Below are 19,749 nucleotides of genomic sequence, written 5' to 3'. Positions count from 1 at the left end.
TATGGTGAGTTTTGCGTGAGCCTAGTTTTGCATGTGGCGAATTATGCGCATGGCAAGTTTGAGTGGCGACTTTTGTGTTTAGACTTTTATGTGGCGAGGTTGGTGTATATGTGGTGAAATGTGTGCTGAGGGTGGTATATGTGTTCAAGCATGTGGTAGTGTGTGGCACATTTTGTGTGTACCCATATCTCCGTGTGTGGTGAGTATCCCATGTCGAGGCCCCACCTTAGCAACTGTACGGTATATACTCTTTGGTGCCATCGCTCTCATTCTTTAAGTCCCCCTTGTTCACATCTGGTAGCTGTCAATTTGCCTCCAACACTTTTCCTTTCACTTTTTCCCCCATTATGTAGATAGGGGCAAAATTGTTTGGTGAATTGGAACGCGCGGGGTTAAAATTTCGCCTCACAACATAGCCTATGACGCTCTCGGGGTCCAGACGAAATTTTGTGGCTGTAGCTGCGACGGTGCAGATGTCCTCACTAAAAAGCTCCATCAAGTATCCGGAATTGCATAAATTTCACTGCACTCAAACAAGCAACCCTCACATTCAAATCAGCTCTCACCTCTGCTAAAAAAAGGCCTATTTTACATCCCTCGTGTCTTCCCTATCCAACAACCCCAAACAGTTGTTCAACACTCAACTCCCTCCTCCGCGTTCCCTAATCGTTGCCGAGGACTTTGCCACGCACTTCAAAATAAGACAGACCAAACAAGACCAAACAAGGCAAGTCTTTGTTGTCAAACCACCGCAACCCCTTTGTATACCAGACCAATGCCCTAACCCCATAACTTCTCTCTCCAAAAATCACTGAAGGGGAGCTTGCTCATCTCTCCAAATCACACCTCACCACTTGTGCGCTTGACCCCATCCCATCTTCTCCCCAACCACCACACTAATCCCATCGCTAACCCATCTCTTCAACCTATCACTAACTTCTGGTACCTTCCCCTCTGCTTTCAAACATGCCACAATCCCAACTATCCTCAAAAAGCCATCCCTTGACCCAAGCGCTATGTCCAGCTATCGCCCCATATCTTTGCTCCCATTTGCTTCCAAACTCCTTGAGCGGCACGCCCATGCTGAACTTTCCTCTCACTTTGCATCTCTCTCTTCGACAAACTATAATCTGGCTTCCGTCCCCACCATTCCACTGAGACTGCCCTGACCAGTTACGAACTACTTACAGCAAAAGCAAACGGACAATTCTCTATTCTCTGTTATGGCTGGCAATCAGGCAACACAGCGTGCAGTAATCAGCGCACATACAGAGATCTGGCAATAACCAAAAACAATAGGACGAGCTCTGAGACGTGGAATCTCTGTAGACTGCAGTACCTGATCTATCCTCACACAACTGGAAGCAGCAGTGGATTGCGCCTATCAACTACCTATGCAACTCGGCACTGCCTGAGGAGCTGACTAGCCTGAAGATAGAAATACAAGCCTGACTTACCTCAGAGAAATACCCCAAAGGAATAGGCAGCCCCCACATATAATGACTGTTAGCAAGATGAAAAGACAAACGTAGGAATGAAATAGATTCAGCAAAGTGAGGCCCGATATTCTAGACAGAGCGAGGATAGCAAAGAGAACTATGCAGTCTACAAAAAACCCTAAAACGAAAACCACGCAAAGGGGCAAAAAGACCCACCGTGCCGAACTAACAGCACGGCGGTGCACCCCTTTGCTTCTCAGAGCTTCCAGCAAAAGATAATAACAAGCTGGACAGAAAAAACAGAAAACAAACTAGAAGCACTTATCTAGCAGAGCAGCAGGCCCAAGGAAAGATGCAGTAGCTCAGATCCAACACTGGAACATTGACAAGGAGCAAGGAAGACAGACTCAGGTGGAGCTAAATAGCAAGGCAGCCAACGAGCTCACCAAAACACCTGAGGGAGGAAGCCCAGAGACTGCAATACCACTTGTGACCACAGAAGTGAACTCAGCCACAGAATTCACAACAGTACCCCCCCCCTTGAGGAGGGGTCACCGAACCCTCACCAGAACCCCCAGGCCGACCAGGATGAGCCACATGAAAGGCACGAACAAGATCTGGGGCATGGACATCAGAGGCAAAAACCCAGGAATTATCTTCCTGAGCATAACCCTTCCATTTGACCAGATACTGGAGTTTCCGTCTAGAGACACGAGAATCCAAAATCTTCTCCACAATATACTCCAATTCCCCCTCCACCAAAACAGGGGCAGGAGGCTCCACAGATGGAACCATAGGTGCCACGTATCTCCTCAACAACGACCTATGGAATACATTATGTATGGAAAAGGAGTCTGGGAGGGTCAGACGAAAAGACACCGGATTGAGAATCTCAGAAATCCTATACGGACCAATAAAACGAGGTTTAAATTTAGGAGAGGAAACCTTCATAGGTATATGACGAGAAGATAACCAAACCAGATCCCCAACACGAAGTCGGGGTCCCACACGGCGTCTGCGATTAGCGAAAAGCTGAGCCTTCTCCTGGGACAAGGTCAAATTGTCCACTACCTGAGTCCAGATCTGCTGCAACCTGTCCACCACATAATCCACACCAGGACAGTCCGAAGACTCAACCTGTCCTGAAGAGAAACGAGGATGGAACCCAGAATTGCAGAAAAATGGAGAGACCAAGGTAGCCGAGCTGGCCCGATTATTAAGGGCGAACTCAGCCAACGGCAAAAATGACACCCAATCATCCTGGTCAGCGGAAACAAAACATCTCAGATATGTTTCCAAGGTCTGATTGGTTCGTTCGGTCTGGCCATTAGTCTGAGGATGGAAGGCCGAGGAAAAAGATAGGTCAATGCCCATCCTACCACAAAAGGCTCGCCAGAACCTCGAGACAAACTGGGAACCTCTGTCAGAAACAATATTCTCAGGAATGCCATGTAAACGAACCACATGCTGGAAGAACAAAGGCACCAAATCAGAGGAGGAAGGCAATTTAACCAAGGGCACCAGATGGACCATTTTAGAAAAGCGATCACAGACCACCCAAATGACAGACATCTTTTGAGAAACGGGAAGGTCAGAAATGAAATCCATCGAAATATGTGTCCAAGGCCTCTTCGGGACCGGCAAGGGCAAAAGCAACCCACTGGCACGTGAACAGCAGGGCTTAGCCCTAGCACAAATTCCACAGGACTGCACAAAAGCACGCACATCCCGTGACAGAGATGGCCACCAGAAGGATCTAGCAACCAACTCCCTGGTACCAAAGATTCCTGGATGACCGGCCAGCACCGAACAATGAAGTTCAGAGATAACTTTACTAGTCCACCTATCAGGGACGAACAGTTTCTCGGCCGGACAACGATCAGGTTTATTAGCCTGAAATTTCTGCAACACTCTCCGCAAATCAGGGGAGATGGCAGACACAATGACTCCTTCCTTGAGGATACTCGCCGGCTCAGATAACCCCGGAGAGTCGGGCACAAAACTCCTAGACAGAGCATCCGCCTTCACATTTTTAGAGCCCGGAAGGTATGAAATCACAAAATCAAAACGAGCAAAAAATAACGACCAACGGGCCTGTCTAGGATTCAAGCGCTTGGCAGACTCAAGATAAGTAAGGTTCTTATGATCAGTCAAAACCACCACGCGATGCTTAGCACCCTCAAGCCAATGACGCCACTCCTCGAATGCCCACTTCATGGCCAGCAACTCTCGGTTGCCCACATCATAATTACGCTCAGCAGCAGAAAATTTCCTGGAAAAGAAAGCACATGGTTTGAACACTGAGCAACCAGAACCTCTCTGTGACAAAACCGCCCCTGCACCAATCTCAGAAGCATCAACCTCGACCTGGAACGGAAGAGAAACATCAGGTTGACACAACACAGGGGCACAGCAAAAACGACGCTTCAACTCCTGAAAAGCTTCCACGGCAGCAGAAGACCAATTAACCAAATCAGCACCCTTCTTGGTCAAATCGGTCAATGGTCTGGCAATGCTAGAAAAATTACAGATGAAGCGACGATAAAAATTAGCAAAGCCCAGGAATTTCTGCAGACTTTTTAGAGATGTCGGCTGAGTCCAATCCTGGATGGCCTGAACCTTAACCGGATCCATCTCGATAGTAGAAGGGGAAAAGATGAACCCCAAAAATGAAACTTTCTGCACACCGAAGAGACACTTTGATCCCTTCACGAACAAGGAATTAGCACGCAGTACCTGGAAAACCATTCTGACTTGCTTCACATGAGACTCCCAATCATCTGAGAAGATCAAAATGTCATCCAAGTAAACAATCAAGAATTTATCCAGATACTCACGGAAAATGTCATGCATAAAAGACTGAAAAACAGATGGAGCATTGGCAAGTCCGAACGGCATCACCAGATACTCAAAATGACCCTCGGGCGTATTAAATGCCGTTTTCCATTCATCTCCCTGCCTGATTCTCACCAAATTATACGCACCACGAAGATCAATCTTAGTAAACCAACTAGCCCCCTTAATCCGAGCAAACAAGTCAGAAATCAATGGCAAGGGATACTGAAACTTAACAGTGATCTTATTAAGAAGGCGGTAATCAATACACGGTCTTAGCGAACCATCCTTCTTGGCTACAAAAAAGAACCCTGCTCCCAATGGTGACGACGATGGGCGAATATGTCCCTTCTCCAGGGACTCCTTCACATAACTGCGCATAGCGGTGTGTTCAGGTACGGACAAATTAAATAAACGACCCTTAGGGAATTTACTACCAGGAATCAAATCGATAGCACAATCACAATTCCTATGCGGAGGAAGGGCATCAGACTTGGACTCTTCAAATACATCCTGAAAGTCCGACAAGAACTCTGGGATGTCAGAAGGAATGGATGACGAAATAGACAAAAATGGAACATCACCATGTACTCCCTGACAACCCCAGCTGGTTACCGACATAGAGTTCCAATCCAATACTGGATTATGGGTTTGTAGCCATGGCAACCCCAACACGACCACATCATGCAAATTATGCAGTACCAAAAAGCGAATAACTTCCTGATGTGCAGGAGCCATGCACATGGTCAGCTGGGCCCAGTACTGAGGCTTATTCTTGGCCAGAGGTGTAGCATCAATTCCTCTCAACGGAATAGGACACCGCAAAGGCTCCAAGAAAAATCCACAACGTTTAGCATAATCCAAATCCATCAGATTCAGGGCAGCGCCTGAATCCACAAACGCCATGACAGAATATGATGACAAAGAGCACATTAAGGTAATGGACAAAAGGAATTTGGACTGTACAGTACCAATAACGGCAGAGCTATCGAACCGCCTAGTGCGTTTAGGACAATTAGAAATAGCATGAGTAGAATCACCACAATAGAAACACAGTCTGTTCAGACGTCTGTGTTCGTGCCGTTCTACTTTAGTCATAGTCCTGTCGCACTGCATAGGCTCAGGCTTACTCTCAGACAATACCGCCAGATGGTGCACAGATTTACGCTCGCGCAAGCGACGACCGATCTGAATGGCCAAGGACATAGACTCATTCAAACCAGCAGGCATAGGAAATCCCACCATTACATCCTTAAGAGCTTCAGAGAGACCCTTTCTGAACAAAGCCGCTAGTGCAGATTCATTCCACAGAGTGAGTACTGACCATTTTCTAAATTTCTGACAATATACTTCTACATCATCCTGACCCTGGCATAAAGCCAGCAGATTTTTCTCAGCTTGATCCACTGAATTAGGCTCATCGTAAAGCAATCCCAGCGCCTGGAAAAATGCATCAACATTACTCAATGCAGAATCTCCTGGTGCAAGAGAAAACGCCCAGTCCTGTGGGTCGCCGCGCAAAAAAGAAATAATAATCAAAACCTGTTGAATAGGATTACCAGAAGAATGAGGTTTCAAGGCCAAAAATAGCTTACAATTATTTCTGAAGCTCAGGAACTTAGTTCTGTCACCAAAAAACAAATCAGGAATCGGAATTCTTGGTTCTAGCATCGATTTCTGATCAATAGTATCTTGAATCTTTTGTACATTTACAACGAGATTATCCATTGAGGAGCACAGAGCCTGAATATCCATGTCCACAGCTGTGTCCTGAAGCACTCTAATGTCTAGGGGAAAAAAAAGACTGAAGACAGAGCTAAGAAAAAAAAATGATGTCAGGATTTCTTTTTTCCCTCTATTGGAAATCATTGAATGGCTCCTTGTACTGTTATGGCTGGCAATCAGGCAACACAGCGTGCAGTAATCAGCGCACATACAGAGATCTGGCAATAACCAAAAACAATAGGACGAGCTCTGAGACGTGGAATCTCTGTAGACTGCAGTACTTGATCTATCCTCACACAACTGGAAGCAGCAGTGGATTGCGCCTATCAACTACCTATGCAACTCGGCACTGCCTGAGGAGCTGACTAGCCTGAAGATAGAAATACAAGCCTGACTTACCTCAGAGAAATACCCCAAAGGAATAGGCAGCCCCCACATATAATGACTGTTAGCAAGATGAAAAGACAAACGTAGGAATGAAATAGATTCAGCAAAGTGAGGCCCGATATTCTAGACAGAGCGAGGATAGCAAAGAGAACTATGCAGTCTACAAAAAACCCTAAAACGAAAACCACGCAAAGGGGCAAAAAGACCCACCGTGCCGAACTAACAGCACGGCGGTGCACCCCTTTGCTTCTCAGAGCTTCCAGCAAAAGATAATAACAAGCTGGACAGAAAAAACAGAAAACAAACTAGAAGCACTTATCTAGCAGAGCAGCAGGCCCAAGGAAAGATGCAGTAGCTCAGATCCAACACTGGAACATTGACAAGGAGCAAGGAAGACAGACTCAGGTGGAGCTAAATAGCAAGGCAGCCAACGAGCTCACCAAAACACCTGAGGGAGGAAGCCCAGAGACTGCAATACCACTTGTGACCACAGAAGTGAACTCAGCCACAGAATTCACAACAATTCTCCTCCTTCTAGACCTGTCCTCTGCCTTCGACATAGTTGACCACTGCCTCCTACTACAGATCCTCTCTTCCTTTAGTGTCAAAGACCTTACCCTATCTTGGATTTCCTAATACCTTACCAACCGGACATTTAGCGTTTCCTACACCAATACTACCTCTTCATCTCGCCCCCTCTCTGTTGGTGTCCCTCAAGGCTCTGTCCTAGGGCCCTTACTCTTCTCAATCTATACACTCAGCCTGCGACAACTCATAAGGTCTTATGGCTTCCAGTACCATCTATACTCTGATGACACCAAGATCTACCTTTCTGGCTCCAGAATCCCAGAGTGTCTCTCAGCCATTTCCTCCTTCTCCTCTCGCTTCCTCAAGCTCAATGTGGACAAATCTGAACTAATTATCTTTCCTTCATCTCGAATATCTTCCATACCCGATCTATCAAAATAAACAAAATAACACTTTCTCCGGTCCCCAAAATCCGCTGCCTCGGAGTAAAGGTACCATCACATTAAGCGACGCTGCAGCGATATAGACAACGATGCCGATCGCTGCAGCGTCACTGTTTAGTCGTTGTGTGGTCGCTGGAGAGCTGTCACACAGACAGCTCTCCAGCGACCAACGATGCCGAAGTCCCCGGGTAACCAGGGTAAACATCAGGTTACTAAGCGCAGGGCCGCGCTTAGTAACCCGATGTTTACCCTGGTTACCATTGTAAATGTAAAAAAACACAAACACTACATACTTACATTCCGGTTTCTGTCGCGTTCCCCGGCGTCAGCTTCCCTGCACTGTGTAAGCGCCGGCCGTAAAGCAGAGCGGTGACGTCACCGCTGTGCTGCTTTACGGCCGGCTGGCGCTGACACAGTGCAGGGAAGCTGACGCCAGGGGACGCGACAGACACCGGAATGTAAGTTTGTAGTGTTTGTGTTTTTTTACATTTACAATGGTAACCAGGGTAAACATCGGGTTACTAAGCGCGGCCCTGCCCTTAGTAACCCGATGTTTACCCTGGTTACAAGTGAACACATCGCTGGATCAGCATCACACACGCCAATTCAGCGATGTCAGCGGGTGATCCAGCAACAAAATAAAGTTCTGGCCTTCTAGCTCCGACCAGCGATGTCACAGCAGGATCCTGATCGCTGCTGCGTGTCAAACACAACGATATCGCTATCCAGGACACTGCAACGTCACGGATCGCTATCATTATCGTTCTAAAGCTGCTCAGTGTGAAGGTACCTTAACCCTTGACTCTGCCCTGTCCTTCAAACCGCATATCCAAGCTCTCGCCACCTCCTGCCGCCTCCAGCTCAAAAATATTTCCAGAATCCGTCCTTTCCTCAACCCTCACTCTACCAAAATGCTTGTGCATGCCCTATTCATCTCCCACCTCGACTACTGCAACATCCTCCTCTGTGGCCTACCTTCTAACACTCTTGCACCCCTCCAGCCCATCCTTAACTCTGCTGCCCGACTAACTAATCTCTCTCCTCGCTACACTCCTGATTCTTTGCAAATCCCTTCACTGGCTCCCAATTTCCCAGCGTATCCAGTTTAAACTACTAACTCTGACCTACAAAGCCATCCATAACCTTTCTCCTCCATATATTTCCAAACTAATCTCTCAATATCTTCCCTCACGTAAATCTCCGGTCCTCCCAAGACCTCCTTCTCTCCTCCACGCTTATTCGCTACTCACCTGATCGCCTCCAAGACTTCTCCCGAATATCCCCCATCCTCTGGAATTCTGTGCCCCAACAACCCCCAACCTACTGTCTCCTTCCCCACAATCCTGTAGAATGGAAGCCCGCAAGGGCAGGGTCCTCTTTCCTCTGTACCAGTCTGTCATTGTTGGTTTACTTTAAGTGATATTTGTATTTTGATGTAACCCCTTCTCATGTACAGCACCATGGAATTAATGGTGATATATCTATCTAAATTATTGTCTATGGTCCACTTCCATCTGTTTGTCACGGAAATCCCGCGTCGCTGATTGGTTGCGGTTGGCAGGCCACGACCAATCAGCGACAGGCTTAGTCCGGCGGCAAATTGGCCCCTCCCTACTCTCCTCCAGTCAGTACCAGTGTGACGCCGCTATGCAGCATCAATAGTAAAAAATATAATGTTAAAAATAAAAAATCATGCTATTCTCACCTTCCGTCACCTCCGCAGCTTTCCGGCTCCTTGCGATGCTCTCGGCAGCATTCGTTCCCAGTGATGCATTGCAAAATTACCCAGATGGCTTAGCGGTCTCGGGAGACCGCTACGTCATCACAGGTTATGGACCGGGATTTAAACACCGCTTCGCTGATCGGCCGGCCGCGACCAACCAGCGACAGGCACTGTCCAGCCGCGAATTGGCGCGGGATTTAAATCACGTTTCGATGATCGGCCGGGTGCGACCAATCAGCAAGACGGTGGGACCGGAGCATCACGAGGAGCATAAAAGCTGCCGCGGACGCCGGAAGGTGAGAATATCACGATTTGTTAAATTTTTATTTTGCCTTTGTTGTAATAGAAATCCACTCTACGTGCAGAGTTCCTGTGAGACTGGCTAATAAACACAAGTCTATCAGAGGAGGCAAAGCTATAGGATGGAAGAAAAAGGGCAGTGTGAGTCAATGATGTAACAGGAGGTGTGCTTCAGACAACCACACACTCCCTGTAGGCACAGATTACAGCTTTGCCCTATGGAGGCAAGGGGAGAAGAAACCGCACACAATCATCTATAGTGTCACGTAGAAGTTTATAGAATTATTTAGTATTTTAAGCACTGTATTTTGCACACAAGGAAAAGTTTGGTTCCAAGATCTGAAAGTCAATATGACGAGTAAAATAAGGTACATAAATCAACAGTACTCAATATGTGTCATGCAATTTGGAAAGAAACACTTATGTTGTGACCATGGCTGCGTTCCAAATAAAGTAGGCACTCCAAACATATAGGGCAGAAATAGAGAAAAGTGACACTACAAAAATAGAAATCACGATGCTGACGATGCGCCCCATAAGTTTTCTGGTCTGCTGACTTATCATATGACAATGTTATCTTGCTGGATGTGTCTGGGTTACAGAGGAAGTTGAAAATATTCAGAATTAATACGAATTCTAGCAGAAAAGTGCATGAAGAAGAGCTACATGAAGAGCTACAAGATGTAATTCACATACTACCGCAAAGAAATGTTCACCCACGATTTTTTGCCTCTGTTGTCACAGGATCGGCTATTATTGCCATGTGACATCATCGCCTAGACAGTCTTAAAAATTGTACGCATCTTAAAAAATTATTTTTTTCACTACCTCCTGTGAATATGGTCTGGCAAAGTTCAGACAAATTATGTGACTTTAAAAAAAAAAAAAAAAAAAAAAAGGTCACATTGTCAAATCAATCAAAAACCCACAGGAGTGAAAGAAAAAAAAAAAAAAACCCAAATGAACACACAAAACAGACTTCGGGTAAAAAAAAAAAATAAATAAAAAGTAAATATATACAGTTATATGAAAAAGTTTGGGCACATCTATTAATCTTAAGCTTAATGTTTCCTAAAAATTGTTTTTTTTGCAACAGCTATTTCAGTTTCATATATCTAATAACTGTTGGACACAGTAATGTTTCTGCCTTGAAATGAGGTTTATTGTACTAAGGCTAGGTTCCCATTGCGTTAGGGCAATCCGTTTAGCGCATAGCGCTAGCGGATTACGCTAACGTAATGTATTTTTGGGGTCATGTTTAACGTCCCATCTAGCGCAGACCCCCTATCTGCGAGAGCGGGGAATAGACCTCGGGCGCGCCTCGGACCCTGCAAGCAGCGTCCGAGGCGCGTCACAAAAGAAAGGCACATCGCTAGCGCGTGCCGAAAATGGCACGCGCTAGCGATGCGCGTTAACATTGCTGCCAATGTGTGTGATAACGGACGCGTTGCACGGCGTTAATTTCGCAGTGCAACGCTGTCCGTTAGCGCTGTCCCATTAACGCAATGGGAACCTAGCCTAACAGAAAATGTGCAATCTGCATTCAAACAAAATTTGACAGGTGCACAAGTATGGACACCCTTATCATTTTCTTGTTTTAAATACTCCTACCTACAGTTGTTCTCCTGTTTGAATCTCCTCTGAAGAGTGGCATTATGGGCTCCTCAAAACAACTGTTTAATGATCTGAAAACAAAGATTATTCAACATAGTTGTTCAGGGGAAGGATAAAAAAAGCTGTCTCAGAGATTTAACCTGTCAATTTCCACTGTGAGGAACATAGTAAGGAAATGGAAAAACACAGGTACAGTTCTTGTTAAGGCCAGAAGTGGCAGGCCAAGAAAAACCATCAGAAAGGCAGAGAAGAAGAATGGTGAGATCAGTCAAGGACAATCCTCAGACACCTCCAGAGAGCTGAATCATCAACTTGCTGCAGATGGTGTGTCACTGTGCATCAGTCAACTATACAACGCACTTTGCACAAGGAGAAGCTGTATGGGAGAGTGATGCGAAAGAAGCAGTTTCTGCAAGCACGCCACAAACAGAGTCGGCTGAGGTATGCAAAAGCACATTTGGAGAAGCCAATTTATTTTTGGAAGAAGGTCCTGTGGACTGATGAAACCAAGATTGAGTTGTTTGGTCATACAAAAAGGCGTTATGCATGGCGGCCAAAAAACACAGCATTCCAAGAAAAACACTTGCTACCCACAGTAAAATTTGGTGGAGGTTCCATCATGCTTTGGGGTTGTGTGGCCAATGCCGGCACCGGGAATCTTGTTAAAGTTGAGGGACGCATGGATTCCTCTCAGTATCAGCAAATTCTTGACAATAATGTTCATGAATCAGTGACAAAGTTGAAGTTACGCAGGGGATGCCTCTTTCAGCAAGACAATGATCCAAAACATCGCTCCAAATCTACTCAGGCATTCATGCAGAGGAACAATTACACTGTTCTGGAATGGCCATCCCAGTCCCCAGACCTGAATATCATTGAACAACTGTGGGATCATTTGAAGAGGGCTGTCCATGCTCGGCGACCATCAAACTTAACTGAACTGGAATTGTTTTGTAAAGAGGAATGGTCAAAAATACCTTCATCCAGGAACTCATTAAAAGCTACAGGAAGCGACTAGAGGCTGTTATTTTTGCAAATGGAGGATCTACTAAATATTAATGTCACTTTTCTGGTGGGGTGCCCATACTTATGCACCTGTCAAATTTTGTTTGAATGCAGATTGCACATTTTCTGTTAGTACAATAAACCTCATTTCAAGGCAGAAACATTACTGTGTCCAACAGTTATTAGATATATGAAAATGAAATAGCTGTTGCAAAAAAACTATTTTTTCTAAAACATTAAGCTTAAGATTAATAGGGGTGCCCAAACTTTTTCATATAACTGTATGTGGCACATTGTTATATGGAGCATCTTTTGGGGCGATAATGAACTGTATGGAGCAATGGGGGCACATTTTTATATGGAGAAAATATCTCTTTGGAGCATCTTACGGGGGCCATAATGAACTGTATGGAGCATTACATGTGACACATTGCTACATGGAGCATCTTATGGGGCCATAATGAACTGAATGGAGCATTATATGGGGCACATTTTTATATGGAGCATCTTATGGGGCTACAATCAGCATTTGTGCAGCATTATATGGGGCATATTTTAATATGGAGCATCTTATGGTGCCCATCAAATTTTATGGAGCATTATATGGGGCGTATTTTGTATGGAGCATCTTATGGGGCCCATCATGAACTGTATGGAGCATTATATGGGGCTCCTGATTCAATTTGGATATTCAAAAACACTTAACCTACTAATGTCTCAATTAATTTTACTTTTATTGGTATCTATTTTTATTTTTGACATTTACCGGTAGCTGCTGCATTTTCCTCCCCAAATTACAGAATTACTCTGTCAAAGCCAATGTTAAAATCACATTGCATGTTTAGTTTATCACGTCATTCAGATGTCAGGTGCTTAAAAAATAAATAAATAAAAAATCATAATCAGTCAGGTTCCGGATGCTGTGATACTAAATATCTGCACTTTAGTTTTGTTTTTACATAAAAATTAATCCACTAAATTCATATTTTTCCTTCTTTACCGTCATTTTATAAATTTTTGTTTTTTATACTTTAACAATTTTTAAAAACCTTTTCCTATTGACATTTTTTTTTTTTTTTTTAACCTTGATATCAACTTTCCTTGCCCTGATCACTAATCTCACAAAGCATTGCTGGGCATTAGATCAGCGTCTCAGCTCCTGCTCGGGACAAGAGCTTACAGGCCACTGTACCTGGGTGACCCAGCGGACATCTTTTGGCCCAGGGTCACGATGGAGACCATGAAGTTCCCTTCCTCTAATGTCGATCAATGTTGCTGTCATTATTGACAGCGGTATCAGAAAGTATAAACGCCCGCGATCGGCCCTAGCACCGATCGTAGTATTTGCCTCAGGGTGTTAGCATTCATACAGCGCCGACACACACTTCTGATCGCGCCGACGCTCAGATTGAGCCAGAGCAATAGTCACGTCGTACATATATGGCGGATGTCTTGAATGGGCTAAATCACGCCATAAGTGATTTACAGCTGCATCTAAATAGTTAAAGATAACCTGCTTTGTAATGTAAAGCTAAAGACATTGCTGTAATGGTGTTGTAATACTGATTACATTGAAACCTTTGGCGGTTTGCTTTTCCTGAAGTGCTTTGAAAGTTTTTTTCTGATGTGGTTTTTTTTTTTTGACAATACCCAATTTGGAGTGGATTCCATTAGGATCAGCTTGAAAGAACTGCCATGCACTGTATTATTCCCCTAAGTGTTTTTTACAACTTGAAGTGGGAAGAACAGAATCACAGACTCACACCCAGGCTGTATTTTTGCTGCAGGTTTATAAATCTCATGCACATGCTGCTTATTTATTATTTGCGGATATAAACCAAAGCGATTTTTCAAATCTGAAGCATGTCAATTCATTCAGCGTTTTTCACCTATAAAAATGCAATGGAAAAAAGACAAGTAAAAATGCTTAAAAGTATGTAAAAATAATGTGCAGAATTTATGCAGCATTTTCCCTGCAAACGCTAGTTAAAAATCTGCTGCAAATGATTAGTGTGTGCAGATATTCTAAAACCTAGATATGAACAGCAAAGATTCAAATTAGTAGTTAAAAGTTTTTCAAGGGTTCATAGGCGATTTTTGTGGCATTTCTTGGATCTTGGAGTGGATTTGCTTTAAAAATAGTCATCCAATTCTCCTGCACGACAGATCATTCTGGTTTGGTGACCTAAATATATGTAATCAGGTTTTGCCACCTCTGGGAATTGCAGACCATGCAAAACCTCTAACTTGCTTATGAGAATGTCCGTCTTCCGTCCAAGGGGCTAAAGAAAAAGGCTTATTTCACACTACGCATGTGCTTTATTTACCTTCTGAGAGCACAAAAGAAACATTGTGACCGTATAGCACTAAATACAGTGATTACCTGCAGCAGTCACATAACAAAAAAATTATTTTGTTTTTAACAAAACGCTCAACATGTCACCAAGGCGTCTTCCGTGTGTCATTAGCCTTCCAACTGACTCAGAAGGTGTAAGCGTTTTCAGAGCAGAAAACACCTGAAGAATGGATATATCACTTAATTTAGCCTCTTTGGAAACCTGAAGGGGTTAAAAGACGCTGAAGAGCCCGAGCATATGAACAGCCAGTCAATGTTACGTAGAAATGCATGATCATTCAGCGCTTTTTCAGAGTGAAATTTGTCTGAAAAAGACATTTATTGAGTGCACATAGCCCAATACTCCTACGGAGATGAGGACTGCCCACCGGACCCTTCATAATAAATACGCGCCATTTTCTAACTATTCCTTTACGCAGCGAGACATTTCACAGAGTGACATCTCGGAAAACGTATTCCCATCGTCTAGATCACAGGTTCCCTATAGATGTGAACAGCTCAGTGCAGAATGCATGGGCTATACAATCACATAGAATTCACATCCATCTGTTGTGTATTACAAATCTAGATTCCGTTTTCCTTTCTCTGGTTTCCCTGCGGAGTAGATGACAGGTGGGTCCCCGGCAGCTTCTCCTGACCCGCTGACAGTCACTGGCAAGCCTCTACTCCATGTGTATTCTCGGATCAAAATCGCAAATGCAAGTGTATGGGTCCATTTAAAAAAACAAAAAAACACTAAAACCACAGCCTGGCATTCAGATGCCATTTGCCGTCCATGTTTCACTGCCTTTTTGATATGAGGGGGTAATGGAACCTACATTTTATTTCTTTTTGACATCTGTAAAGAAAACTGATGAAATGACAACAAAAAAAAAGGGGGGGGGGTTTTGCATACGAGGGGGAAAAAAAATAACTGAATTCTAAATGATGCGGCGCAACATTCACAGACAGTATATAGACCTTGATGTCCAGACCAGCGGTGAGTGAGTATCTCTACGAGTTTAGGTCAGGAGACTCGTGGCCCGCCCAGATATTGCAGTCTATACCCGGCCTGTGAATGACAGATGTGTGAAAATTGAAAAAAAAAAAAAGCAATAATTAACCATTTTGTTTTCTGATAAGATGATGGACACATTCCAAAGCCTATTACAGTCAATAGGGTCCCTTGGGCATAGCTTTGGCCTGACATTTAATGGATCCATCCCTTGCAGAAATTCGGTTTTTCTGTTCCCAGGACAGAATATCAGAATTCCAAAAGGCAGATGTTATCTCAGCCCGAAACCTCCCTGAGGAGGTAACATCTGGTCAAAATCCCCAACTTACCCACATACCGGGGATGCGGTGATCTGTCACGTGGGCAACAAGATCACTAGGGAAAAGCAAACGTAGAACATTGCCACAGTGGGGCAGCGAAGAAACCTGATGAACCCATTTTACTTCAATGGGGGCTGCAGGAAAAAAGAGATATCATGCATCTTATTAAAGGGACTCTGTCACCTGAATTTGGCGGGACTGGTTTTGGGTCATATGGGCGGAGTTTTTGGGTGTTTGATTCACCCTTTCCTTACCCGCTGGCTGCATGCTGGCTGCAATATTGGATTGAAGTTCATTCTCTGTCCTCCATAGTACACGCCTGCGCAAAGCAATCTTGCCTTGTGCAGGCGTGTACTATGGAGGACAGAAAATGAACTTCAATCCAATATTGCAGCCAGCATGCAGCCAGCGGGTAAGGAAAGGGTGAATCAAACACCCAAAAACTCCGCCCATATGACCCAAAACCAGTCCCGCCAAATTCAGGTGACAGGTTCCCTTTAATAGAGTGAAGACAGACAACGTGCGCACCGTCCCTTTATATAAAGGGCAGTTTAGGTTCCGTTCAGACTTTTTGTAGGAAGTTTTTTCATGCCATATAATCCCTTGTTGGCCCTGGGCATCACTCAGGAGTCCACCTTCATGTATATAACGTAGAGGTTTTGCGATCCATTGGTTACGTCGGAGGTGTGCATTTTAAGGCTGTCATTCATTCATACACTGGTCACAAACAGGTGCAAGGAGACCCTAAAGGAAGAGGACCCCTTTATTCCCCTAACCACAGCTCCTTTCTCATTAAGTACAATGTAGGTTTAGTGCACAGATGCCCCCCATGAGCCATGCTCCTTACCTTGTCACCTATGCTGCTGGGCTCAGTATGGACGAGTTCTGGGCTAGGGGTGTCACTGACCACCAGCCCATAGCCTGCTGCATCGTCTTCAGCCCCAGGAGAGCAGCTCAGGGGGTGCCTGATGTCATGGAGGGACTTCTGGCCAGACGAAGGCAAGGACTTAGGAGTACTCGAGCCTGACATGATGACTGGAGGGGGACCTCAGGACCAGGACGCCATTGCCACTGAGACTGAAGCCAACAGGGTGTTCACCAGAAAGGTGGAAAAACGGGGCGGGCGGCGAAGGTTACACAATATTAATGAGGTGGAGAAAAGCTGACATACTGCATGCAGCCCACGGGGCAGCTCAATGGTTCTTCTCAGGCGCTGGCTGCCCCCTCATCGTTGCCACTGCTGCCTCAGCGCTGAGGGTCCACAGCGTAAACACTGGCATCCAGCTGTGGGGCGCCCCCTAATAATGGACGTAGTCCTGGGTGAGCAGTGCACGGCCACTTCCACCTTCTCACAGACTCCTCCTTTTTCGCTTTCTCTCTGTTTTTTTCTTCCATCCCGGTTTTATCACCCTCCCACTATTCGTGACTAAGAGGAAGTTAACCCTCAGCCATGGCTCAGGAAGTGTTCTACTACAGGAAGCGAGACCCATTATATGGGGGTACACACAGACCGAGGGGTCACACACCCAGTCACATCGTCAGTACAGACAGAGGGTAATACACACAGGTCGTCAGACAGACAGGGTGACGGTCAGTCAGTACACACAGACGGGGTCAAACAGACAGGTGGTTAGTCAGTTCACCCAGACTGGGGAATACACCCAGAGAGGTGGTCATACGTCTAGATGGTCAGTCAGTATACACAGACAGACAAGGTGTAACACACATAGGCAGGAGGTCAGTCAGTATACACAGACATGGGGATCAGTATACACAGACATGGTCAGATAGTACACACACACAGACATGGTCAGATAGTACACACAGACTAGGTGTCAGTCAGTACACAGACAGACGGGTATTACACCCAGACGGGGTCATACTGAGGATCAGTCAGTACACACAGACTAGTGTTAGTCAGTACACAGACAGACGGGTATTACACCCAGACGGGGTCATATTGAGGATCAGTCAGCACACACAGACTAGGTGTCAGTCAGTACACAGACAGACGGGTATTACACCCAGACGGGGTCATATTGAGGATCAGTCAGCACACACAGACTAGGTGTCAGTCAGTACACAGACAGATGGGTATTACACCCAGACGGGGGTCATACTGAGGATCAGTCAGTACACACAGACTAGGTGTCAGTCAGTACACAGACAGATGGGTATTACACCCAGACGGGGTCATACTGAGGATCAGTCAGCACACACAGACTAGGTGTCAGTCAGTACACAGACAGATGGGTATTACACCCAGACGGGGTCATACTGAGGATCAGTCAGTACACACAGACGGGGTCTTCCACTCAGGTGGTTAGTCGGCACATAGACAGATGGAGTAATACACCCAGATGGGTCAGTCAATACTCACAAACAGGTGGTAAGTCGGTACACTCACACAGATGGAGTAATACGCCCAAACGGGGATCAGTATACACACCCACACATATGCAGGGAGTCAGTCAGTTCGCAGACAGATGGGTAATATACCCAGTTAGACAGTACACAGACAGACGGGGTCAGTCATACAGACAGGGTAATTAACCCAGACAGGTTGTTAGTCAGTTTGGATACAGACAGTGTGTAATACACTCAGGTGGTCAATCAGTACACGCGCACACAGACAAAGGGAATCAGTCAATACACACACAGACCGACTGGGTAATGCACCCAGACAGTACACACAGGCGGTCAGTCAGTACACATAGACATGGGGATCAGTATGCACAGGGTTTAATACACCTAGGCCGGGAGCCAGTCAGTATAGACAGACAGGGTGTAATACACTTTGCAAGGGGTAAGTCAGTACACACAGAGAGACAAGGCGTCAGTCAGTACACACAGACAGATGGAGTAATATACCTAGATGGGATTATGCACCCAGACAAGGGATCAGTCAGTATACACAGACGGGTCAGTCAGTACAGACGGAGTAATACACCCAGACGGGCTCAGTCAGTACACACAGACATGGGGTTCAGTATGCACAGATGGGATCATACAATCAGAGGGTCAGTCAGTACACAAATAGGCGAAGTAATACACCCAGATGGGGTCAGTCAGTACAGACAGACGGGGATCATACACCCAGGTGGTCAATCAGTACAGACGGGAATACATCCAGACCAGGGGTCAGTCAGTATATACAGACAGACGGGGTCAGTCAGAACACACATACATGGGGATCAGTATACACACCAGACGGAGTCAGTCGGTGTACCCAGACAGAGGGCAATACACCCAGACGGGGTCAGTCAGTGCAAACATGGGTTATACACACAGACGGTCAGTCAGTACACACAGACAAATGGGGTCAGTCAGTAAAGACAGATAAGGATCACACACTCAGTACAGACGGGAATACACTCAGACAAGGGGTCAGTCAGTATACACAGTCAGGGGGTCAGTATGAACAAACAGGGTGTAATACACCTTAACAGGGTGTCTGTCAGTACAGACACGAGGTAATACACCCAGATGGAGGCAGACAGTACACAATGACAGACGGGGTCAGTTAGTACGTGGATCTGTATACGAAGACAGACGGGGTAATACACTCAGACAGGGGGTCAGTCAGTACACACAGATAGACGGGGTCAGTCAGTACACTCAGGCATGGGGATCAGTATACACAAACAGGTTGTAATACACATAAGCAGGAAGTCAGTGAGTACTCAGACAGGAGCTGAGTCAGTACACACAGACATGGGTATCCGTATACACAGACATACAGGGGGTCATACATTCAGACAGAGGGTCAGTCAGTACACACAGACGCAGGGAGTCTGTCAGTACACAGACAGACATTGTAATACACCCAGATAAGTAGCTGGTTTCACACTTGCATTTGGCTGGTCTGCGTATGGCTACGTACACCCTCCCTTAAGCTCCACCTACTTCCGCATGCATCCTGCGTACCTATCTTTAACATTGGGTACGCAGGGACATGCGTTGTATGCAGATGCGTCCGCAAAAAGTTGCGTTCCCGTGCGGTCAGCGGGTACGTCAAAACGCCGCATGCGGACGCATCCGCATACAAGTCAATGATCCAGAAAAAAAAAATGGTATAAA

The 19,749-nt window shown here is 45.5% G+C and overlaps 1 protein-coding gene across 2 annotated transcripts in view; it reads right to left on the bottom strand.

Moving 5' to 3' along the window:
- SNX30 (sorting nexin family member 30) overlaps positions 1 to 17,150 on the bottom strand; it is a 95,678-nt gene extending 78,528 nt beyond the window's left edge. The window contains exon 1 of one of the 2 annotated variants that reach the window (XM_069767104.1): positions 16,517 to 17,150. In XM_069767104.1, coding sequence (XP_069623205.1) covers positions 16,517 to 16,699 — 183 coding nt within the window. In that variant the 5' untranslated portion in view covers positions 16,700 to 17,150. The remainder of the gene's footprint in view (positions 1 to 16,516) is intronic. The other variant, XM_069767113.1, reaches the window with a different exon arrangement.
- Positions 17,151 to 19,749: the final 2,599 nt, after the last annotated feature.

This window comes from Ranitomeya imitator, chromosome 1, assembly GCF_032444005.1.
Source record: "Ranitomeya imitator isolate aRanImi1 chromosome 1, aRanImi1.pri, whole genome shotgun sequence".
NCBI classification, from domain to species: domain Eukaryota; kingdom Metazoa; phylum Chordata; class Amphibia; order Anura; family Dendrobatidae; genus Ranitomeya; species Ranitomeya imitator.
This window is presented reverse-complemented; position numbering and strand designations above follow the sequence as displayed.